The sequence below is a fragment of the Prunus mume genome, linkage group LG1, assembly GCF_029339155.1.
Source record: "Prunus mume cultivar Tortuosa linkage group LG1, ASM2933915v1, whole genome shotgun sequence".
Lineage (NCBI taxonomy): Eukaryota > Viridiplantae > Streptophyta > Magnoliopsida > Rosales > Rosaceae > Prunus > Prunus mume.
The window spans coordinates 28,911,651-28,937,440 of NC_142698.1; the positions used below are offsets into that span (position 1 = coordinate 28,911,651).

At 37.9% G+C, this 25,790-nt stretch overlaps 2 protein-coding genes across 2 annotated transcripts; one reads left to right on the plus strand and one right to left on the minus strand.

Moving 5' to 3' along the window:
* Window positions 1-1,970: 1,970 nt before the first annotated feature.
* LOC103326242 (C2H2 and C2HC zinc fingers superfamily protein) lies at window positions 1,971-3,623 on the plus strand. Its single transcript, XM_008228452.3, has one exon. The coding sequence runs from the start codon at window positions 2,150-2,152 to the stop codon at window positions 3,395-3,397; it is 1,248 nt and encodes a 415-aa protein (XP_008226674.2). The 5' UTR covers window positions 1,971-2,149; the 3' UTR covers window positions 3,398-3,623.
* Window positions 3,624-16,991: 13,368 nt separating this feature from the next.
* Window positions 16,992-24,254, minus strand: MTR4 (RNA helicase, ATP-dependent, SK12/DOB1 protein). The gene is made up of 13 exons (XM_008228463.2): window positions 23,810-24,254; window positions 23,475-23,675; window positions 22,815-23,372; window positions 22,302-22,406; window positions 21,711-21,821; window positions 21,090-21,340; window positions 20,398-20,521; window positions 19,923-20,205; window positions 19,691-19,845; window positions 19,351-19,500; window positions 19,025-19,257; window positions 18,512-18,776; window positions 16,992-17,578 (listed from the first exon to the last, which is right to left on the minus strand). Exons 1-13 carry the CDS (start codon window positions 24,086-24,088, stop codon window positions 17,300-17,302), a joined length of 2,994 nt encoding a protein of 997 aa, XP_008226685.2. The 5' UTR covers window positions 24,089-24,254; the 3' UTR covers window positions 16,992-17,299.
* Window positions 24,255-25,790: the final 1,536 nt, after the last annotated feature.

Sequence of the window (25,790 nt, forward strand, 5' to 3'; positions counted from 1 at the left end):
AATTTTCCTCTCTCCTCTTTCCTGTTATCTGCCAACGCTTTCTTTCATCAGACCCAAAAACCTTCTTGCTCCTCCGTTTCTTTCCCTCTATCTCTTTTTTTTTTTTTTGGCTTTAACTACTCGAAGTTTTGTTTCTTGATCTTCTAATGAGACTCGAAGAATTGTACAATAATTGTGAAGATTTTTGTTTGCTGTAGTACTATTTTTATTTTTGTCAAAGACAATTCCATTCCAAACACGGAAGAGCAAAAAGGAAACACAGCCAGACTGAAAACAAAGAAAGCTGAAGCCAAAACAGGCCCAGCAAGCAAGAAACAAACTATAACTAAAAAAATCCTACATATTAGGTGAAAGTACCAATTTTTCATTGGTTTTTCGTCTTTTTTTTTTTTTAAATGCCAAGTTATTTTTTTGGTCTGAAAAAATGCCAAGTTGGGTTACCTTCTAATAAGCTTGGATATCATGGTGAAGAAGAATGATATCCAAATAATATTTTGAATTCACACAAACTTGATTCGCATAACTCCAATTTACAAGTTTTTCTTTTTACAAGAGCAGGGCGATACATTCTTACATGTTAAGGCTTTTAATGGCTTGGTTCAAAGTTTGGAGTTTCATAAATGAAGCTAAACAAAGCAAATATAAAATTGCCAACATCTAGTCCTTACTTATCTTGGTTGAAAGAGAAGATTAAAATCCCTAAATCCAAGACCCAAAAATTCAGAAACATGAACAACAATATGAAAGAAAGATTAGAAAGATCAACACGTTTGTTTTTTTGTCTGATGAAAGAAAGTGTTAGCAGAAAATGTGATGGGGAAGAGAAAGAGGAGAGAGAAAAAAAAAAGGTTTTTTAGGTTTTAGACATAAAAAAAATTTCACTTTTGAAAAAAGCCAAAGCTTTTTCAAAAAAGACAAAAAAATCACTCAACTTTCAAATCAAAGACATGCAAATGTATTGGATTCCTTAGGAAATCTAAAAATAAATAAGGGCATTTTTGTCCATTTTTGCTTCTTTTAAAATTTTTCTCTCTCCTTTTGCTTTTTCCAAAATGTCCCAAAAAAAAATGCTTTTGTGAGAGAAATTTAATTTTCCGAGAAAATCGAGAGAAAATTAATTTTCCAAAAAAAATTATGTCAGATTTAATCTCATCCATTGAAACTGGAGTAATCTAATGGCCTAAAACTTGTGTAAAAAATATGGTGCCACATAGAGCTTTTATTGAAGGATCTCTCAAATAAGTTTATTTGAGGAACACCCTTGTAGGGCCCACTCCACATTATATTTCACTAATCCAAACGTCTATTTTTTAGATAATCATTCAAACTTGAATCCAATATCATTTGACCACTCAATTGAGTTATTGAAATTTTAGTACTTTCTTAAAGCACCATGTTCATTGATTTTGTATGATACAATTGGATGTCGAAACGGTTTCCGATTTGTATAATTTTTTGCAAAGATGATCTATAAATGTAGACTTAAAAAATAGATTGTTTGGATTGTTGAAAAAAAATTGCAGAAAACATTAAAGAATGTCCCTCAAATAAAATTATTTGAAGAATCCTTCAATAAAAAGGGGAATATATATGTACACCTTAGATTTTTATTCTTTCTTTATTAAAATTTGGTCTTATTTAAAAAAAAAAAACAAATAAACTATGCGAAGGGTTCAACGTGTAAGAAATAACTAGGTATAGGCTTGGTAGGCAATTCATGCAAGTAAACGGATAAACTAATATTTATTAGTTAATTAATTAATTTATGCTTGCCAACTCTCGAAAACTCTCTGCACAAGGACTTTACCTTGTCCTAACGTGAGGGTCGTGAGATATGAGGAAGGTCATAACTGGGGATGATCAGTTGATTGCTAAACTCCAAGTTGACTTCTATCTCTCTGTATCTCTCTCCTCTAGCTGAAAACTTAGCATATTTAATTATATATATTCTTGCAATAGGTTCTTTCTTAAGCATATCCCTATATAATCTCCACCAATACACTACAAACAGTTTTTAACCTTTACAAGAAAAGATCTGGAAAGCCAATCTAAGGAAACAACAATCCAGACTCAGAGGGGGAGGCAGATTGGAGAAAAAGCAAAGCAAAAGCAAATCAAAAGCGAAAGGCTGTACAACCTGGAAATAAAAATGATTTCTGGGGCCACATCTAATTGTTTCCAAACCATGCCACAACAACAAGAAGATGAGCACCAAGGTTTACAAATCTTTTCCATGACTGAAGATCCTCAAGTTTCTTCATTTTCAACCTCTTCAGGCCCAGAGAACCACTCAACCTCTCTCCTCTACAGTCTCTCGGTCCTCAAAGAGAAGGTTCGCCAAGCCAAATCCCTGTTCAGCATCCTTATCTCTCCAGATCATCACCACCATCAAAGTCAACCCCCGGAGTCGACCAGCATGACCATAGCAAGCATGAACAATGTGATCCAAGAGATCATCGTCACGGCTTCTTCGATGATGTTCACCTGTCAGCAAATGGCCCTTGTGTCCTCTTCTCCTCCTCCTCCAGGTAATAACAACCCTACTAGCACTTCTAATACTATTGACCATGAAGAACAATTGCTCCACCATCAAGGCCTTAATAAGCCTCCTCCTCCTCCTCGATTTTCGCAACCAAACTTTGGTAGCGGCCCTGACAATAAAATCGACACTCCTTTCTATCCAACTAATGATGATCAAGCACTCGATTGGTTTAGCGACAGCTACATCGATTGTACCACAAGAGATACGAAAACTAGGCATGTGCAAGGCATGCAACAGCCTATTTCTCCGAAAAGCTTCGACATTATTGAGCTAGAGGCTGCTGATTTGCTGGCCAAGTACACCCATTACTGCCAGGTTTGTGGGAAAGGGTTCAAGCGCGATGCGAATTTGAGAATGCACATGAGGGCTCATGGGGACGAGTACAAGACCACCGTTGCACTAAGCAACCCCATGAAGAAAAACAATAGCACTACAAATAACAACAACAATCATGGCGCCGGAGGCACAGATGGAAACACAGATTGTTCGACGAATTTGCCAAGGAAATATTCATGCCCGCAAGTAGGGTGCAGGTGGAACCAGAAGCACGCCAAGTTCCAGCCCTTGAAGTCGATGATCTGTGTGAAGAATCACTACAAGAGGAGCCATTGCCCCAAGATGTATGTGTGCAAGAGGTGCAACAGGAAGCAGTTTTCTGTGTTATCTGATCTGCGCACCCATGAGAAGCACTGTGGGGATCTGAGGTGGCAGTGCTCATGTGGAACCACATTTTCAAGGAAGGACAAGCTCATGGGTCATGTCGCTTTGTTCACAGGGCACACGCCGGTTGTGATCAGTTCTTTGGCTAGTAGGCTTGGGAAAGCTGATCAAAGAAGCCATGGATCACAGATGTAATTGGACTGACTATTAATGGTAAAGAAATTGATTAATGTTTTCGTTTCTGTTTGATATGTCTGCACTTTTCTTTTCCATCTTATTATGTGTCAATAAAACTGTTATACTATAGGATTAGTTTGGTTTGTGAGTTTAGCATCGGACACATTGTAATTAACTAATTAATTAAACGTTAAGTATGTGTTTAATTATGGTTGCCATTTTCCTATCCTCCCGGGGAGCTTTACTCTCTGTTCTATTAGCTCTGGAACTTTTGATCAACTTTTCCTTTTTCAAGGGAAACTTGTGTACTGCTTCCAAAAAATCTGAGATTGATATTATATGCATTTTTCTTCATTGTGTAGTCAATCGTTAGTTTTGTCCGTCTTAATCTTTCTATACATACATTTCTTGCTTCTAATTCATGTACGTACATATCGTATTAAGCCGCGTAAGTTCATTCATATGATAAAACATGTCTACATATGTGTGTGTCATTCTTTCTGAGAAACGAGATCGAATCATGCATTCTGCTGCATATAGAGCAATTGTGTACATGATCGAACTTCATTTTAAGTTCATAAAACTTGAACTTCATTACAAGTTCATCATAAATTATATAAATCACTAAATAAACAATAAGTTACAATAACCAAAATAGAGGACGAAAACAAGTTTGGTATGGTGAATTCAAGCATTGAAGACTGTCTTCAAATATTTGTAGCCTCCTACGCCTGCAACCCATTGCCCAAAAGTATAGTATAAAGAATATGAAAGTAGAGGGTTTCCAGAATAAGAAGTGTCTCAAATGGAAAGTAGGGGTGACATTTTAGGGGCAGCCTAGGACATATAGATTAACCTTCACACACGTTAACTCAATATTTTTTTTTATCACATGATCTCTAACGCTTTTAGAGGTCAACATATTGGTCCCTCATGTTCAAAATCGGTTGATGTTGTTTTTCGCATTTTGTTCCACATATATATCAATGTTGTCCCTATTGTTCCATATCTAAATTTCAATGCATTTGAGTAGTGGATTCTTTTTTGGCTGGCAAAGTGCCTGTAGTTTTAGAGTCTCGTCTTGGGGATTTTTCACGTAAAATATGTTGTGCACTTTCTTTTATTTGCTTGTTTTGGTTTGATTGATTTTGGACTAAGATTTAACTAGAGTAATAAGTCAGTTGGTAACATTAATCTTTGGAATAAAGGCTTGAGCGTCATAGAGTCCTCGACCGGCATCACACATATGACCAATTACTCTTCGAAACTTTTCCTTGTTTTGCAAGCCTCTCTAGGGTTCCAACGAGATAATACTCCAATTTTACTTTTTATTGAATCCAAATGATCTTGATTAATCTTAGATAATAAAATTTATTAATTATCACTCTTTCTTTGTCCTCCCTTAAATTACAAAGAAAAAGTAAGTAGTAGAAATACAAAATAGACACACACACAAAAAAAAGTCAATGTGGTCTAGCCCAGTGGAAAAGGGCCTTGACTTGCAAATTAGTGGTCTGAGATTCGAATCTCCATGACACTGTATTAGTGTGTGTCTGTACGTATGTGTTTAACAACTTCTTACAAATATGCTCCTAATTAATGTACACACCATCATTACTTCTCTTTCTTTTTTATTAATACTAGCCTTTCCAAGCGTTAGCATCTACGTATACGTAAGCAGGGTTAGGGTTAGCATCTACGTAATCAGACATTGGCCCATGGTTATTTCAGAAACGACATATGGTGCCATTCGGAGAAACGTATACCCATTTCGACAATATCACAATGGTTCCATCCAAAATTCAATACTACAACACAACTGCCGAAATCAAACGCGTTGGTTACGTTGATTAGATTGAGCTGTGTTAGCAGACATTGAGTTTAAGTGCAACATGTCATGTTGCTCATACAGTATGTGATAAAGTATCTTATTGAGCTAAGGAATCCTAATTCCATATTATAACTTATATGAATTATCCCGTTTTCTTAGTGATGAAGTTGGGTCCTAGTCGAATTTGTTTATGGGAAGAATTCTCTGCCTGCAATTTTGACTTTGATCATATTTAAAAAAAGATTTTGTATCGATTGAATTGTCTATGCACTGGAATTTTCTTGACACATTATATACCAAGTGTAAGGATTAACGAATCACTCATCTAAAGATCTCCAAATGGCCTGAAATTTTGATATGTTGAACTTATATGTATCTTCTTCTACACTGCAAAGGGTCGTGGTTATTGGACAAGTCCGAGGATGAGAAGCCCAAGGACAAATCTGACTCCAAACTGTGAAATTAGAGAATTTGTTAAGAAGAATAATTCTCGGTTTGTTATTGATAGAGCCAAAAGGCTAAATATTTATGGAGATATTACAAGCTTAACTAGGAAAACTAGGTTACTTGGAGACTACTCCAAATCAATTACAATCAACTAATAAAAGGAAACTAAATAACAATTTAATAACGTTCCTAATTTCCAACACTCCCCCTCAAGTTGGAGGGTGGATATCAAGAACGTCCAACTTGCACAAGAGATTGTGAAAGGTGTTACTCCCAAAGGTTGCTAATAAAGAGGCAGTGGTGTCACTGCTGTAAAGGGGGCAGCTGCGTCGCAGCTGCATCACTGTTGTAATGAAGGCAAATCTGGAGGCAAATGGAGCAGCGGTGTGCTGCTGTAAAGGGGGTTGTTGCATAAAGTTGTGCTGATGTTCAACGCATTTTGCATGTATGGAGGCTGTTGTTGATGTTGCTGATGTGCAACGATGGTGATTTTGTTGCTAATGTGCAACAAATGTTGTTGATGATGCCTTTTCTTAAGGCTGAATAATGATGCTGCTGGGGCAGCTAAATGATGGTGTTGCTGGTGCAACTGATTGATGATGTTGCTTGTGCAATTGTGCGGAAGCTATTGATGATGGTGTGCAGCTGCCCGTGTGCAGCTGATGTGTGACAATGTGTCTATCTCCCATATCTGCCCCTCAAATCTGAAGCTTGTAGAGCGTTAAAAGAGAAGAGAGAATGAAAAATAATGATGAAAGAGAGATTAAAAAAAGAAAAGAAGCAACGCCAAGAAGATGGCGTGAAAGTGAAAAAAATACTTTTTCTTTTGGTTTGAAAAATGACCCACCGAAAAAAGGATATGACCCATCGAAAAAGTTAGCCAAAAAAAGAAGAAGAAGAATTGAGTGATGTGGAGACAGAAAGAAAATATCAAACTTGGCCAAGAAAAAAATTAGCTAGAGAAAGAACACAAAAAATTGGGTCTGATGTGAAACCTCAAAGAGAAACTGATATATCAACAAAGGAGAGAAAGTGAACCCTCATGTTGGGTTGTCGTGGTGCAAAGAAGCGATGGCAACACAGAGAAAAAGGACCAGCAGTTGTGCAAAGGTGCTCTCAGGAAGATTACGATAGATGGCTTGGATACGAGCGATCGATGGTTTCTAGGCAGGGGCAAAGAATCAATGAACACAGTGGCTGGTCAACAGCAGTGGTGCTAGTGTAGAGCCTCCTGCGTTTGTTGGAGATGTCGTGGGTTGTCCAAAGACATGATGGCTAGGTGAGCATTGACGAGGCTCACGGAGGAAATAAACGGCTCAGTGAGCAGTGACGAGGCTCATGAAGGAACCGCAATGAAGACGGCGTGTCTGCAGCAAGCGTAGACGACTTAAAAAAATGATGGGTAGGCTCGATGAAGGCCGAAGGTGGCGTGGTTGTGGCAAGCGTAGTAGACATGAAAACATGGGCTCAATATCTGATTGCAACAGAGAGCATGACTAGAGATGGCTCAATATGATTTGTATAGAGAGCAATACTTGTATGAAAAACATAAGGAAATTGCAGCGCCAAAGAAGGGTGCGACTGTTGGTTTAGTTAAATGTAGGAACTGTAGGATGGTATGGCTTTGGTAGCGGGAATAAAATATTGATTATTGAGGAGAGGGTGAACAAGACGACTGTACAAGATGAATACCCATTATGGGTGAGGGATGAAAAGCGCCAACGACTCTCAATTTGGCAGAGGATTTCAAAGATTAGCAACTAGGGTTGTGAAACATCGGATTGTGAAGAAAATAAGGTTTGTAAAAAGTTTCAAGAGACGCCCTAGAATCGGTGCTCTGATACCATGTGAAATTAGAGATTTTGTTAAGAAGAATAATTCTCGGTTTGTTATTGATAGAGCCAAAAGGCTAAGTATTTATGGAGATATTACAAGCTTAACTAGGAAAACTAGGTTACTTGGAGACTACTCCAAATCAATTACAATCAACTAATAAAAGGAAACTAAATAACAATTTAATAACGTTCCTAATTTCCAACACAAACCATCAAAGAGAGATGACAAAGGCAATGAGAAAGATTGGAAAGCCAAATTCTACATGTGCGACAGACAACATTGTATGTGTAAGTGTTTAAAGAATAAGGGTGCGATGATAGCTCAACTTGACTCTGAGGAGAAGGATAACAAGGAAGAACCTGGGGAGAGGTGTATATGAGCTATTCAACTTCTCAACTCAATACAAGCGACAACCAAGACACTTAGGGTTCCATTGAAAGTACTCATGTACATAGACGCAGTTGTGGGTGACAAGACATCTCGTGCGTTCATTGATACAAGTGCTAGCCAAAACTTTGTATCAACGAGGAAGCTAAGAGGTTAGCTCAAGGTTTTTAAGGACGAAGACGGATTCAAAGCAATGAACTCAGAGTCTCTCGTCAATTGCAAGGAGTGGAATGATGGACTCATAGTCTCTCGTGGTGTGAAGCTCCACCTTGGTTCTTCAAGTGGAACAATGGACTTCATTGTCATTCCGTTGGATGACTATGAGATCATACTTGGGATTACATTTATGGACGACATACAAGTTTCCCTATTCCAACTCGCACCACTTTAGGTGTTTTGCAAGATATGATGCCATACATGATGCTAGTAACACTGTGAGGAACATACTTTGGGAACAACCTATCTGCCAGAGTCCAAGAGTGACGGAGGGAGTATCGATTGTATAGCTTGTCAAAACACACCTTGTTGTGGAGAGGGAGTCTGGAGCATAATATGGTGACAACCAAAAAAGGGCCATGGAGTAGGGAGGTGGATGCTGTTAAGGCGTTAAGTACCAACCTTCCTAGGAGTCGAGGCAAGAATGAGCATAAACTTGGTGAGCTTGTTGTTCCAAACCGACTGTATGGAAAATAGCTATGGATATACTGGCTAAGGAATTGCATGCACAACTTGACCATACTCATGAGCAATTAACAAAAATCCAATAGGAAAAATCATGTCAATCTAAGAAGAAGAAGAAGAGATAGAAGGTGTATAGTCGCTCAAGCCGATGTTAAGGACACCGAGTCATAAAAATGAAAAGTGCACTTCCATTATTTTAGGGTCATGAAAGTTAAACAATATGGGTAGAATATATCATATGTATTTCATTCTCCAAAAGGAGGTATTTATAATACAAGGTTACAAACCATAGTAGGGTTATACTAGGAAATAAGAAAAGTCCTAATTACATAATATCTATACAAAAAGGAAACAAATAAAATCCTAATAGAATAAGAAAGAAATATCCTAATAAGACTAGGATATCTCGCCAACACTCCCCCTTTCAAGTTGGAGCAAAGACGTCACGCATGCCCAACTTGTCAAGCGAGTTGTGGAAGATACTAGTAGAAACAACCTTCGTAAGGACATCTGCTAACTGATACTCAGAACTGATGAATGGGAAGGAAACAATCTCCGCATCCAACTTTTCTTTAATGAAATTTCGATCAACCTCCACATGCTTTGTACGATCATGTTGTACAGGGTTATGAGCAATTGCAATCGCAGCCTTATTATCGCAATATAAATCCATAGGTTTCTTAGGCCCAAAGCCAAGATCTCTCAATAATCTCCTTAACCACAGTAACTCACATACACCATGGGCCATTCCACGACACTCGGCCTCAGCACTAGATCGAGACACCACCTTTTGTTTCTTGCTTCTCCAAGTAACAAGATTACCACCAACAAACGTAAAATACCCAGACGTAGAACATCTATCAATAGCCGAACCTACCCAATCAGCATCGGTGTATCCTTCCACATCTGTATGACCATACTTGGAAAACATTAACCCTTTGCCAGGAGTTACTTTGAGATATCTCAAAATACGCGTCACAGCTGCCATATGATCTTCACTAGGTGCGTGCATAAACTGACTCACCACACTTACTGCATACGCAATGTCAGGAAGTGTATGAGCTAAATAAATTAATTTCCCCACAAGCCGTTGATAGCGCTCCTTATCAGTAGGAACTTGATCAGGATATAACCCCAACTTGTGATTCTGTTCACTAGAAGTATCAATTGGTTTACAATCCAACATTCCAGTTTCTGCAAGTAAATCCAAAACATACTTCCTTTGGGACAAGAAAATACCATGCTTAGATCTGGCCACTTCAATCCCGAGAAAGTACTTCAAGTCACCTAATGATTTCATCTCAAATTCAGACGCCATATATTTCTGGAGACTCTGTATTTCTGTCTGATCATCTCCAGTTACAATTATATCATCAACATAAATTATTAAAGCTGTCAATTTACCTTTCCGACGCTTCAGAAACAAAGTATGATCCGAATTACTTTGTACATACCCAGACTTCCTCATAGATGCAGCAAACCTCCCAAACCAAGCTCTTGGAGACTGCTTTAATCCATATAAAGATTTTTGTAGTTTGCACACCATACCCTCCTTAGAGGTTACAGGGATACCTGGCGGAGGGTCCATGTATATTTCTTCCTTGAGGTCACCATGAAGGAATGCATTTTTGACATCAAATTGTAACAGAGGCCAATCATGATTAGTAGCCAAGGACAAAAGTACGCGTACAGTGTTGAGCTTTGCTACTGGAGCAAAGGTCTCCGTGTAATCCACTCCGTAGGTTTGAGTATAACTTTTCGCTACCAACCTTGCCTTGTAACGGTCAATGGAACCATCAGCCTTGTGCTTCAGAGTAAACACCCATCTGCACCCAACTGCCTTTTTTCCTTTTGGTAAAGGGACTAGCTTTCAAGTGGCATTCTTATTTAAGGCTTCCATCTCAACATGCATTGCATCTACCCATTTTGGATTTGATAGAGCATCCTGCAACTTAGTTGGCACACATACACTAGATAATTGACACAAATATGATGCATATGACTTAGACAGCCGATGAGTTGACACATAATGATTAATGGGATATTTAGATTTGGCATGTATATCAGGGGAATATTGCACTTTAGGTTTACCACGAGTAGTGCGTAGGGGTAAGGGATAAATAGATACATCATTAGAGAGTACCTCATCATCATCACGAGTTGATTGGGACAATGGCAGGGCAAAGGGGGGCCTTATATAAATCTCATCTTCACAGGAGTCACCAATATCATTGTTACATTCTTCAGGCGAAGGGCAAATCTCATCAAGGAATTCAACCGGCGACGGTCATTATCTTCAGTCGACCGGTCGATCCTCCGGACGACCGGTCGTTTCTACACACTCGCCACGCATTAGGTCGTGCGACCGGTCGTCACCCTCTACACGACCGGTCGGGTTTACACAGATTGCTTGGCGACCACGCGTCCTTTAAACGACCGGTCGTTGGCACTCGTCAGAGATTCCTTTAGATGCCTCTCAGTACATCCAAGATTTTCACATGCATTTTTCGTCCAAGATCTTCCATTCCGAAATTCTTCAATTCACTCCCCCTCTCCCCCTAAATTGGAGAGGAGGAATAGACATAATACGATACTTCTTCATGAAAAGTGACATCCAAAGTAACATGTACCTTCTGTGAAGGAGGGTGGTAGCACTTGTAACCCTTCTGAGTAGTAGAAAAGCCAATGAAGATGCAACGGAGAGCACATGGGTCATGTTTACTTCGTTGATGGGAGTAGACATGAACATAAGCAACACATCCAAACACCTTCGGAGGTAGCTTAGAGACCGAAACTTGAGGAGTATGGGCACATAATACATCAAACGAAGTCTTGAAATTCAGAACCCGACTAGGAGTACGGTTAATCAAATAGGCTACAGCCAAAATACCATGTCCCTAAAGATGGTGAGGAACAGACATATCCAACATAAGAGAGCGAGCAACTTCAAGTAATTGACGATTCTTACGTTCAGACACACCATTCTGTTGATGAGTGAATAGAGTGGTAGTTTGATGGATGATACCTTGATCACGGAAGAACTGGGTCAAGGTATAATTCACATATTCACCTCCGTTATCAGTTCGAAATACTTTAACACTGGCATGAAACTGAGTAGACATCATAGCACAAAACTCAGGAAGAATAGAGACAACATCATGTTTATTCTTCATCAAATATACCCATGTTAAGCAAGTGCAATCATCAATGAACATGACAAACCAACGGAAACCATGAGAAGTCACACGGGCAGGGCCCCATACATCAGAATGTACTAACTCAAAAGGCAGTGCAACTTTATTATTACTCAAAGGAAAAACAGTATGGTGGCTCTTGGCCATTACATAAGTCTCACATTTGAAGCTAGACTCATCACATGAACTAAATAATGAAGGAAACAAATGCTTAAGATAACCAAATGACGGATGTCCTAAGCGACGATGCCACAGCCAAAGTTGTTGTTTGTCTTTGACACTGCCACCCTGGACTTTATTAGCCACACACCCATGAACTGCTGCAGCCGGTGACTGTAAGTAGTACAACCCCCCTATCCGTCTACCATGCCCAATCTTCGCATGAGTCTTGAGATCCTGGAAAAAACAATGGGTAGAATAGAAAGTAGCAGAAACGTTAAGTGTATCAAGTAAACGCCCAACAGACAACAAATTGCAACGAATATTTGGAACCAAAAGAGCATGGGACAGAGGTAAAGAAGGAGTGAGGTGGATGGTATCTTCACCAGTAACTGGGGAAGGTAAACCATTAGCACTAGTAATATAGGGGTCACGAGGGTTACGAGACAACTCATCAAAAATATTGGTATCATAAGTCATATGATTAGAAGCACAAGTGTCAATTATCCAAGTATTAGAACTCATACCTGGCATGGTATCAGAAGCACACAGATTTGCATACGGGGCCAGATGACGGGTCTCATCTTGAGTCATAGTGCAGGCGACATTGGGACCTTACATACGAGCTTTGTAGTCAGCAAACCAATCGGGATAACCATGCTCCTTAAAGCACTTCTCAGAGTAGTGATTCCCATTACAATGACGACATTTAAGAGGACCGTCAAGAGAGCTAGGGGTAGAGCTAGCATGACGCGACCCAGCAAAAGTAGAAAATTTTCTAGATGAGGGGCGACCGGTCGCGTCGTGCTGTGCGACCGGTCGTTGACGTGTTGGGTCGACTTTGAGGGCCATAGAATCTCCTCCAAGCATAGCGGACTGACTGGTGCCTTCCTCCATGACTATGGCATAAGCCTCAAGAGGGGGCGGGACAGGACTAAGAGTAAGGATACGGCTACGGACACCATTGTATGGTGGATTAAGTCCTCCAAGAAAATCATAAACTCGATCGGCTTCAAGTTCTTTCAAACGGCGAGCCCTATCATTGGTACATCTATATTCATGTGGACGCAGACAATCAATCTCCTGCCAGATAGCATGGAGTTTTTCATAGAACACTTTGACTGATTCACCATTCTGACACGTAAGGATAGACTGCCTTCGGAGTTGAAACAGATGAGAACTATTCTGAGTCACAGTATAAGTCTTCCGAGCGGCTTCCCATATATCAAAAGCAGTAGCACCATGTTCAAACAAAGCACGAACTGGCTTAGTCATGGAATTGAGAAACCATGACTGCACCAGACAATTATCTTCTTCCCATTCGGCATAGGCAGTGGAATCTTTAGATGGAGCAGGCTTCTTCCCATTGATCTAACTTGCCATACGACGACTAGTAATTGTAATACGCGCACCACGAGACCAAGAGGCATAATTAGAGCCATCCAATTTGTCAGAAGTAATTGGGGTAGAGTAATCACGCGAGGGACATTCCTCCTTTGTTGTAGACGCACTAGCACCCACCACGACTTTGGAATCATCACCCATGATAACAGCAGAAAAACACAACACGAAGTAGATACGACAAACACAAAGCACAGTCACAGGCACAAGAACCCTAAAAGGAATTAGGGCACACAGTAGAACACGAGTGGGCACAACACACACAGGTCACCAGAAAGTCGGCTCTAATGCCAATTTAAACAATATGGGTAGAATATTTCAGATGTATTTCATTCTCCGAAATGAGGTATTTATAATACAAGGTTACAAACCCTAGTAGGATTATACTAGGAAATAAGAAAAGTCCTAATTACATAATATATATACAAAAAGGAAACAAATAAAATCCTAATAGAATAAGAAAGAAATATCCTAATAAGACTAGGATATCTCGCCAACAATGAAGAGGTGGAGTGTATCTTAGCTTCTTCGGAGGTAGTCATGCTTAGTGCCTCGAGGTACCGCTCATATCTTGCCAAGTGGAAAGGCTTGCTAGATTCTCAAGCTAGTTGGGAGAAAGAATAATCCTTGTCTATGCCCAAGGACATAGTCGAGGCATTTAAGAGAAAGGACGCCGAAGGAGATTGGGTGGGGGAGAATGTCATGGACTGCTTACTTGAGGTTCTAGCCCACGTGTAGAAGGCCCATTTCCTCCAAGCCCATTATATATAGCCCAATTCGTTGTATATTTGCACATGTTGGAATATTCTAATGTATGTGTCTAAGTCCAAGTATTGTGTCTAGGTCCAATGTATTGTGCATATGCCATTTCCTTATATACATTGTTTGTTCTAGTACTTCCCCCTTCCCTTGTAATATGCTATACCATTAGAGCAACTCCAGCGTGCCCGGGCAAAGTGGGTTTTAGGCCCAAAACGGCCTTCCAGCGGACAAATGCTACTCTGGCTGTGGGTGGGCTCCACAAGCCTGGGCTGGCCCTCAGGCAAAACCAGTCCTCAATCTAGTCACACAAAAAATTACTAAAAATTTCAGATTTTTTTTAAAATAAATACTTAGTCATATTTTTCACTTCCCAAATCAAAACTCTATACAAATTCCTCTCTTCAGATCTTATGTGAATATGGTTGCTATGGCAATAGATGGAAACACACTTTGCTTTTTGCAAGGGCAGCCACTATTCACATGAATAATAGCTGCCCTAGTTCCCTCCTTGCCATGGCAAAAGGCAAATTGGTGGAGTTGCTCTTAGATCATTGTAATTTTAGCCATCCATTCAGGACTAAGAGTTGTATATAATGGAGATGCCTTATTTTGCCAAACCATCCTCAGAGATATATAGTTCTCTTGAGAACAATACAAACATTCTTTCTCCCAAATCATTATTTCAGTGTTATTAGCATTCTTGTTCACTTTTGATATTTCGATCCAATTTTGTAGGTTTTAGGTTGACTTAGATTGTTTGAGGCGTAGATCAAGTCTAAGGCCGCACAAGTTTTGAGTGTCAAAACCTCATCCTGTGACACTAGGCAGAAATTAATTGACATGGACTTCACAATTAATTGAATAGCCTTATCTTATCTACTTATTAAGATATTCTAATGTACTTTTATTTTAACGAAAAAAAAAACTAGATTTTCAATACATAATTAGGGGTGCGATTAGAAAAACAACAAAGGAAATTAGAAAAAGCAAGATAGTGTAGCGTGCGAGTGACGGAGCTTTTGCTTCCCAACCCGAGACCACACACAAATTGTCACTCTCACTACCACCTAGCTAAAAAGGGGATAAATAACAAAAAAAAGAGGTAATGAATTTAATTTCATGTCAACACACATACATAAATAGTACAGACGCTGAGGGTGGGTTGTTTCCCAAGAAATTGTTGCAAGTTAATTCAGGGTTTGTTTCTCAAGAAAGTGAGAAAACTTCTCCTTTTTCAATCATAGTCCAGAAAGTAAAGTTAATTGTAAAAGTAAGCAGTTAACCGTACATGAGTATCGATATCAACCAAGTGTACCAATATCAACCAAAAGACAGTGGAAACAAATTGTTCGTATCATCAACCCCATGACACAAGGCTGATTTTAGTTTATTCTTAGCATTCGTGTTATGGTTGTGCTCTTGTTCCCTTCTGGTTTTTTGATCCAATTTTGCAAGATTCGGGTTGACTTAGCTTATCGGACGTCGGGGCAACACGAGTTTCGATTGTACAAACCTCATCCCGAGACACTAGGCATTGACGTGGACTTCAAAATTAATTGAATACCATTATCTGATATACCAATTACGATATTTTAATGTACTTTTCTTTTAACAAAAAACAAGATTTTCAATACATAAATTATGGGTGCAATTAAAAAAAAAAACCAAAAAAAGGAAGTGAGAAAGGGCAAGGGAGTGGCACGGGCAAGAGACGGAGCGTTTGCTCCTCACCCCGAGGCCACACACAAATCGTCACTTTCATTCACTACAGCCTAGCCGAAAATGGGAGAAATAACCACACAAAAAAGTAACGAATTTAATTCCATGTCATCACCCATATGAAAAAGAGTACGGACGCTGTGGGCAGATTGTTTCCCGAGAAATTATTGCAAACAAATACGGTTTGTTTCTCAAGAAAGTGATAAAGCTTCTGCTTTTTAAATCACAGCCAAGAAGCTAAAGTCAATAAAAGCAAGCAATTAATCGTTCATAGGTATCAATATCAACCAAAAGACTCTGGAAACAAATGGTTTGTATCATCAACCCTACGACACTAAGCAGAAATCAGCTTGTTCTTAGCATTCGTGTTAATTGTTCTCTTTTGGTGTTTCGATCCAATTTTGCAGGATTCAAGCTGATTTAGCTTGTTTGAGGCATCGACCAAGTCTATGGCAGCACGGATTTCGTGTGCCTAAACCTTATCCCGTGACACTAGGCAGATATTAATTGAAGACTCTTATCTTATATACTACCGCCTAGCCAAGAGTGAGAAATAACAAAACAAAAAATGTAACGAATTTAATTTCACGTCATCACCCGTACGGAAAAGAGTACGGAGGCTGAGGGTGGATTGTTCTTGAGAGACTGTTGCAAGAAAATTTACGGTTTGTTTCTCAATCAAGCGAGAAAGCTTTTTATTTCAATCACAGTCGAGAAACTAAAGTCAGTAGTAAAAGCAAGCAATTAACCGTACACAGGTGGCAATATCAACCAAAAGACAGTGGAAACAATGGTTCGTATCATCAAACCCTGTTTATTTTCCAGGAAAACAAACAGTACTAATGGAAATGCATGAAATGAAACTGACAAGATCTTAAATCTGAAGTTACATACCTCAATTATTCTTCTTGCCCACCCCCGAGATACATGGTTCCAGATCCTGTGGATGGAGTACAAGTTGTACAAATACAGACACAAACACCAAGAGCCATAACAAGGGAGAGAACTGCTGCTTCGTTGTGTTCTTGACTTTGGCATCCGTTTCTGCGTCTGCCCCTGTTTTCGTATTCATGCAGTAATCCTCCAGTAATATGATAAATCAGTTGAATTGTATTAGACACAGTGCCATGTGAATTTCTGATACAGACTGATTCTAATAAATATTGATATATTCCTATGTGTGAAAGTTCGGAAATTATAGATTCTGTGCTAAAATTGATATTGTAGAATGTTTTGGTCTTCGCAACCATTCTGTAACACAATAACATGTTTCCCTGTTACAGTCTACATAAATAAATTAATGAACCCCTCCTAGAATAACACACAAGGTCCGAACCCAAAAGGAAAAAAGTGCACTTCGGAAATAATATGCACATCTCAGGCCAAAATTTTGTAGGATGCTCATCACTCCCTGGGAACATGAATTCATCCACTTCAAAATTCCCTACTACTAGCATAAAAACTAGAAAAAGAAAAAAGGGAGGAAACATTTTCCAGGGAAAATTATAGGTATAGGGAAGCTGCAAAGACAATGTCCCTCTTGATTTTCGAAACAGCCTCCTCAAATTTTGACTCGAGCTCAGTTTCTCCAATAGACTGGGCTGCTTGTATAAGTTGCTGAAGAACTTCCTCTAATCTCCTAATAGCCCTGATCAAGCTTCCCTCAAAAACAGGTGTAACTGACATGATCTCGTAGAATTTGGACCCTTTCGCCCAAGCATACAATGCCTCCATAATATCAGGCCGAAATGAACTCACAAAGCTGTCAACATCAATTTCGACCTGTTGTGTATATAATGCAAAAAAGCATTTCAATGTATAACACGTCAAGAAGGTAAAACTTCAATATTTTGCAATAGCACAGATAAATTTGAGCACTTAAATGTTTTACAAAGTAGTCCAGTTGGGTCAGTTCAGACCAATATACCAGTGGGACTAAACAGTACATGCGCACGGAGCAAAGATCATAGAAATTTATTATACTATTCTTGTCCACAGGCAATAGCCATTTAATTTGATAATATTTAATTTATGAATCATAATCTCTTGGTGGTCTAAATGTACTCCACACAAAAAGGAATCTAAGCTTCTCACAAATTTTACTGCGAAAGATGCATAAGTATACATATGGTTTGAATGACCATAGAACTCTGGTAGACTGATCATATACAAGCTTTAATTGATATTCAAATCAAGTTGGTCGTATAAAGATGATTGAATTCGCACAAGCTATCAGATTATAACTGAAATGATCATCAAACTCCTTATGAAACTATGATAGGATTTCCAGTTTTGGTAGTAGCTACTTCGCAGCCAGAGTTCAGGATGACAGAATGGCAGAATGTGACCACTGACCATGGATATGGGACCTTAAGTTCTCTACAAGGTATAGATTGTTATTTTTCTACAAGGACACAAACACAACATCAAAATACTTCTGGGAATTCATGTGTCACAGATCTTTAAGTAAATTAGTTAGCATTATCTAATGTATATGACTGCAATCAGGAAGGCCCAACAAAACGGGGCTGTCACTTTCTCAAGTTGTCCTTTATTTCAGACAACTCAACATGCACCCAACTTTTCTTTGACCATTATGACTTTCAAACTTCCAAGTAAGAAACATTTCATTGAGGAATAATCCCCTGTTATTTAGAGTTCAGTTTATTTTCAAATGAATATTCAGCTGTACCAGAAAGGAAGTCACTTCTTTACCTTGCACTCAAGCTGAACCTCAGCAACCCTCCGAGCTGTATCTTGTAACTGAGAAAAGAGCAGGTCAAGTTCTTCCCTTGGTTTTGTAGCATCCTTAAGTTTCTCCTGCCACACAAAACATGAGAGAAGAGACACCATCTCTTCCACCTTTATGTCCTTAAAAACCCCATTGAACATGAGCTCAGTCAAGGTCAACTCCTCTGCACTACTGATTTCACAAGCAACTTTACCCTTCAACTCCACAACATCATCACTTGTAACATATCTGCATTTCAAGCCACAAAATTCGTGATATAGGATTTCTGGTTTTATAATAACAAAGTTACACAGAATTACGAAAAGTTGGCCAATCCTTAAAATCTGTCTCTAGCGTGATAAGAATGATAATTTTTAAATTTTATACTAAATAATACGCAAAGAGTAACATATATCAGTATTAAAGAAAAAAAAACAACATTATGGTTACAATAGAAAGTGAGGGAAGGCCAGAAGAAGGATAAAGAGAATCATTACCCTAGCCTCCGAAGAACCCGCTTTCTTGCCTTAAGTTCATCTTTAAAAGCCAATGCAGTGGAAGAGCGCATTGTTTTCTTGATGGACTTTATCTTGGCAGCCAATTCTTGCTTCATGTGAAAAACCTTAAGCTTTTGTTCTATAAGTGGAGAATTTGCAACTTCATGCCTGTCAAAGAGGTTCTCTAAAGCCTCGATCCTACGAGACACCTTCCTGTATGAACTACTTTCAATCTGAAGAACAGCAAAGTCAAGTTGAAATCAGTAACATATAGAATATTTAAATTAAAAATAATAAAGAATAAAAATCAAATTACAGCAGCATACCTTCATATCTTCTTCTGGATCTAGCATAGGAATCTTTTCTTTATCAAATCTTGAAAGAGTTTCAAGAACTCTCTTCAGTGTGTTTTCTCGGGCGTGTAGTGGCAAAAGATCATTTGGAATGACCATACAAAGTCTACTCATAGTATTTATCTGTTCAGAAATATAAGACAGCACATAAGAAGTTTAATGAGTGGTCAATGAATTAATACATGTTAAAGAAGTTACATGGCACTGAATTGAGAATGCTTCCTTAACGAATTTCAATAATAACTCATACACAGGAAAAATAAATCACATTAAAATAGAAGCAGATAAACAGCAGGAAGCATCAGACATTTACCTGAGATATGGAAATGGAAACAACAACAGGTTCTCCTGGCTCTTTTAGAGGAAAAATTTTGATGGTTTTCTTTGCAACTCCATCTGCACTCAGCCCACATCTTGTCAGGACATCCACTGTGTAGTCTGAACCTTCAGGTTTTTTACTTGCATCATCTGGACAACACATCGGCCATTTAGCAACCCAAAAACTCAAATCAGAATATAGACTCTAAGCAATTGGAAATCCTAACCTTCAGAAACATTTTTCACCCGTTGAAAATTAAGTACCACTCCCCATGTGACAGGGTCTTCAACGGAAAAAAAGGGGGAAGCTTCATCATTCCTAGCACATTGGATTGACACAAGCCTACCAGGTTTCAGAAATGGTAAGCAGTACTTTGGAGAAAGCACAATATCACGAAGTTCCTTTTTCAAACTCTTGTATTGCTGTAATAGATTGTAATAATTCTTTACACTATCTTCTTCTTCAATTATAATTGAATCCCTCTCTTGCTCAAGGTCCTTTCTTTGTTTCTGCAATAATAACGTAATTCACAATTTCACAAATCGAAAAACACAATAGAATTGATTATCTGTAATCTCTTAATAGATTTCTTTAGATTGTCAAGACACCATGTGAAATACAAACAAATCTCAACAAAGATACAAAGAAAAGAAAGAGGAACTGCAATTGCAAGATTACTATCCTCATCAAAGCCAACTAACCTCAAGATTGGGGATGGCACGATCAGCTTGAAACTGATAGAATGAGTTACGAAGCAAATTTTCTGGATTACCATCTTCGCTGCGTAATTGATTCAGAAGCATGTTGTAGCTCAAATGAAAAGCACTGGATAGAAAAGGGACAGAGGTCAGAAGCATGAAAAGGGGAAAATTTATTACAGTTCAGATTGCTATTGAATAAAAATTTCAGAGAAAATGCATGAGTGTACCCGTCTATGTTGAAAATTGTATAAATGAGTATTATCATCTTTCCTTTTAAGTTCAATACCCAGAAGTCCAATAAACATGCTTCGAGGACTCGGTTTCAATTCTGGGTTCCCTTGCTGAACGCAACAACCTTGGGACATAGTAAACTCTAACAAATAGCTAAAGCAGTACCTTGAGGAATTGAACCAGATACCCTGTGGGAACAAACCATGGGGCAGACCACTTCAACTAAGCCCTCATTGGCAAGCTGTTGTTTCTCATGATATTGTTTCCTTAAATGTTTTTCAACGTTCAAAAGATATGTTGTCAGATATGTTTAGATATTTCTGGTAGCAGGATGCAAGTTCTTGTATGTATATATCATGAACAGCTTCTTCACTGCGTTTGTGCATACTTTTCTATTTTATTATATTAACAAATTATTTTGTTTCTCATAAAAAATCTAGATTAAAAAGTAACACATGTACCTGTTCAAACAATCAGCACTTCCTTTGAGCATCATCTTAGCAGTAGATGGTTCCAGCTTCTCGTCTACCATAAGTATGCAGATCCCACGTTCATCAATACCACGGCGACCAGCACGGCCGCTCATTTGTATATACTCTCCACTGGACAGCCATCTGAACTTATCACCATCAAATTTCCGGACATTGGTAAACACAACAGTTTTTGCAGGCATGTTCAATCCTATGCTGAAGGTCTCTGTGGCAAATAAACACTAAAGAAATATATCTCAATATTTGCACCACTTTGTTTTAAAAAATGCTAAAAATATATGTTAAGATGCATATAATAAGGCTGGAATTGTGAGAAAAAGAATGATAATGCAACTTATTGAAAAGGCTTTTCTGGCCAATATGTCCAGAACAGTATTGCCAACAGAATAAGTAGACCAATTTGGATTTTGGTTAAAAATAGTCATAGCGGTCTAGCCAGAACAAATCAAGACTTTCTTATGATAAAAAAGTCCAACTGCCTGGTCCAGATTTAAAATACTGTTTGGGATTTGTAACTAAGCCATTTGAAACAACAATATATGAAACGTTATGCATAAAACAACAATAGACGAAATAAAATTTAAACCCAACCTTGATCAGACCATCCTGAAATAATAGTTCAATCACTTCCTTCAGAATGGGAAGCAAGCCGGAATGATGCACACCAATTCCACGCTTCAAAAGGGGTAGCATATGTGAAACCTGTTTTAAGCAGTATCCTAAGGAATGAATATCAATATGAAATAAAGCAAAATTCTCAGCAGTTTTGGGCAACAAGATCACAAATTTAATACAAAACATGATTTCGAATAATTACAAACCACTTTATCTGAATATCTATACAGAGGTTAACATTATATACTGTGATTTTATTTGCTATTATATATGAAGTTAATTAGATTAACCCAGCCACAAAGTGTGTTCAGTTCCAATATGCTTTAACTGAACCATCAAAGCTCCACTTTGCTTACTCAACTGCCAAAGTCACGAGATAACTCAAATATTTAAAAGGAGAGCAAGACACATGCAAACAGATCAACTCAAGACTGATGAACATAGAAACAAGTTACACCTGACGTAATATTTGAGAAGCAGTAAAACAATAAATCTAAATTCTAAACCAAACACAAAGACATGCTTGAACAGACATGCCAACTCAAAAAGGAAGAAATGACAGCTTGCCTGGGGTAACTTCTTATCGTCATCTGAAAGCATATCCATAGCATACCAGAAGATCTCTTCTATGTTTTTTTTCTCATCGTCCCCATTTAGATCCATTTTTGACATCTGTAACACCAACCAAACAAAAAGCAAAAAATTGGAACCATGAACAGGTGCTCAACAATAAGATGAAGAAACTAAAGAATTACAACAAAAATATTTTTAAAGAAATTCAAATAAACATTCAGGGCCACATTTGATTGGATTCCACAAGGCTTCCCAACCAAGAAGTAATACTTCTGAATGAATACCCATCCACATACATATTACACTTGATCTTTTATCCAAAAGGTTGACAAACAATGGATGATCAAAACATAATGCATCAGATCTGCAACATGCGAGTAACAGGGTTCAAAAGGTTCACTCTGCATAAAACTCGGCCAATAATAATCAGACAATTTATTGGCATGGGGCTTGCCAGTGTTCCATGTCATTTTAAAAAAGCATAGTTTGCAACAAATAGGTTTGTACCTGCATTGCAAGAGATTCGCACTCCCTTTTGCTAAAGCTGAAAAGTATGACAGGATCATACTGTCGTTGAATTATCATTTTCACCATCTTGAAGATATCACTTTCCTCGGCAGCCTTGCCCATGATCAAACCCTTCTGCCACTTTCCACTATCCTTCTTCTTAGCACCATCCGCAGCAGGGACAAGAGCATTTAGAGCTTTTTGAAAGCTGTCCTCACGAAATTTCCCTTTTTCATCAACTACTAAGAACAAACCGTTCCCTCCAGAAGGAAAAATATAATGCTGCAGAGGAGTTGGCCTATAATCGGTATAGACAATGTGACAAGGCTGACGGTGAATCTTTGCGAGCCAATCAGCAAATTCCTTAGCATTTGGCACAGTTGCTGAGAGGAAAACAAACCGTGCATTCTTTGGAGCCATAACAATGCTCTCTTCCCACACCACACCTCTCTCCCGATCACGCATGTAATGTACCTCATCAAAGATGATCCAAGCCACTTCCCGTGTCACCTCTGACCCTTTGTACTGCATGCTACGCCAGATTTCTGTGGTCATAACCTGAACGAAATTCGAAAGTAGCTGATTAGCTAAGGAGCAATATGGCTAAATTGGCAATCTACCAAAAACCCTGAAAATCCAAAACGAAAAAGACGTGCATACCAAGCAGGAAGCGTTGGGGTCTATTGTTACGTCCCCAGTCATCAACCCAACATCTGAAAACTCCTCTTTGAACTCTCTATACTTTTGGTTGCTCAGAGCTTTGATTGGTGAAGTGTATATCACCCGTTGCTTATTTCTTAAAGACATTGCAATGGCATACGATGCCACAACAGTTTTTCCAGCCGATGTATGAGCAGACACCTATTAGCATATCCCCACAATTTCACAAATTATTATACTGAATTCGAAGTACACCAATTTCACAATTCAAATAATTTCAATGGGAAATTTTAAAATTAAAAAAAATTGAAGAAAAAATCATTAAAAGAAATTACCATGACTGACTCGGCTTTTTCCAGGCACTTTATGGCTTCGGACTGAAAAGGGTCAAGAGTGAAGTTGAAATTCTTGGCGGGCTCCGAAGCTTCTCCAGCAGAAGCAGAAGAAGAGGGAGGAACGACAAAACCCTCAGGGTAAGACACGTCATGCAAGCACGCCACGGCTTCGCCGTCCAAGGTTACACAACCATTCTCCTTCTTTTGTTGTTTCTGTGAAGCTCCTTCTGCCTCGGCCGCCACTTCCTCCGACTTTCTCTTCAGTGATCCCATTTCCATTCGAGCTTTTGTCCTACCCAAACGCGTCCCGCTCTGAAAGTTTGACCGTCCGATATTTCTCCGATACTCCAAGGATACGGTTCCGATACGGCGCTGCTGCGCGAAGTCTGAGGAAAATGAGGAAGCGTCGTCGTCTGTGAGGTTCTGCTGCGCGAGGAAGAAGAGGAGAGCGCGTATTTGTTTTTTTTAGGTTTTTACTGAGACGACGTCGTCTCATTGTTGGGCTTTCAATTTCACCTTTCTTTTTTTTTCTTTTTTTTTTGACAAATAATTTACATATATCTATATATATATATATATATATAGCAAAAAACAGATAATGGTAAAACATTCAAAATACTAGAAAATGCGATTGGTTAATGCAATCATTAAGAATTGAAATTATTAATTAAATGAGGATAATATGGTAAATTCACACTTTTTTATATTAAAAAAATTAAAATTAAAATTAAAATAAGATAATGGATCATATTTTTATGAAACACAACTACCCATTATCTTTTTTAATTCTAAAATAATTTTAAATTTTTTATAAAAAAAAGCCTTAGAGGTGCAGAAGCGCATGCAGAGTCTAGTGAAGCATAAAGCAACAAGCAGAGAATGGTATAACATTTAAAATACCAGAAAATACTCTTGATTAATGCAAACATTAAGAATTGAAATTATTAATTAAATGAGAATAATATGATAAATTCACACTTTTTCATATTTAAAAATATTAAAATTAAAAGAAAATTTAAATAATGAATCCTATTTTTAAACTACCCATTATCTTTTTTAATTCTAAAATAAATTTAAATTTTAAAAAAAAAAGCCTCTCGCAGGCTCAGAAGCATGTGCATAGGCTAGTTTTACTTAAGTTGGAACCTAGTTAGCATTTTCTCGTTTAATACTTGTATTATACACGTACGTACATATTTTTTAATAATACTTCCATTTTCTCTTACATGTCTTAAAGACTTGGTAAAACACAAATTTTTTAAACAGAAAATGTACAATTCAAGTATTATACACATAGGTACATAATTTTTTATATTTAATACACGTGTTTTTTTACAAAATTTTGAATAATACAGACAAAATTCACTTATTATACATGTATTTTTCACATATTATTTATAAAATATTATATATTAAAATATTAAAATATTATATAGTTGTCAAACTTTCCAGTTCTTATCAAAATTTTACCGAATAAAATGTGTATGTATTTTAATCCTACTTTTTCCGTTCCGTATTTTACTAACTATGGTTGAAATGCATTTTTAGAGGAATAAACCTTTTTTTTCTTTTTTGAGACAACAAACCCATTTTTTAAGGAGCAAACTATGTTGTACATTTTTAATTGTTATCAAAATGGTTACATGTATTAATTGGTTTTTAGTTTTAGGTTTTGAACTTAATGGATGATTATAACATGATGGATGCAATATCAGTTTTTGTTATTTATATTATTTTTTAAATATATAGTATTTTAATCAATGTATAGGTGCCGTATCTATATCCTAGTTTTCATAATTTTGTCATATCAGTGAATCGTATTGTATTGTATCGACATATCTGTATCTGTATTCGTGCAACATAGTTGAGAACCTAGTTCTTGGTGTTAAATAATGGTCTGGTCTGCTCCTTTGAGGTTGGACGTCAGGGTTTGAATCCCCTTGGCTCCAGCCTCTCAATATTTTTTGTAATTTTTGCGATC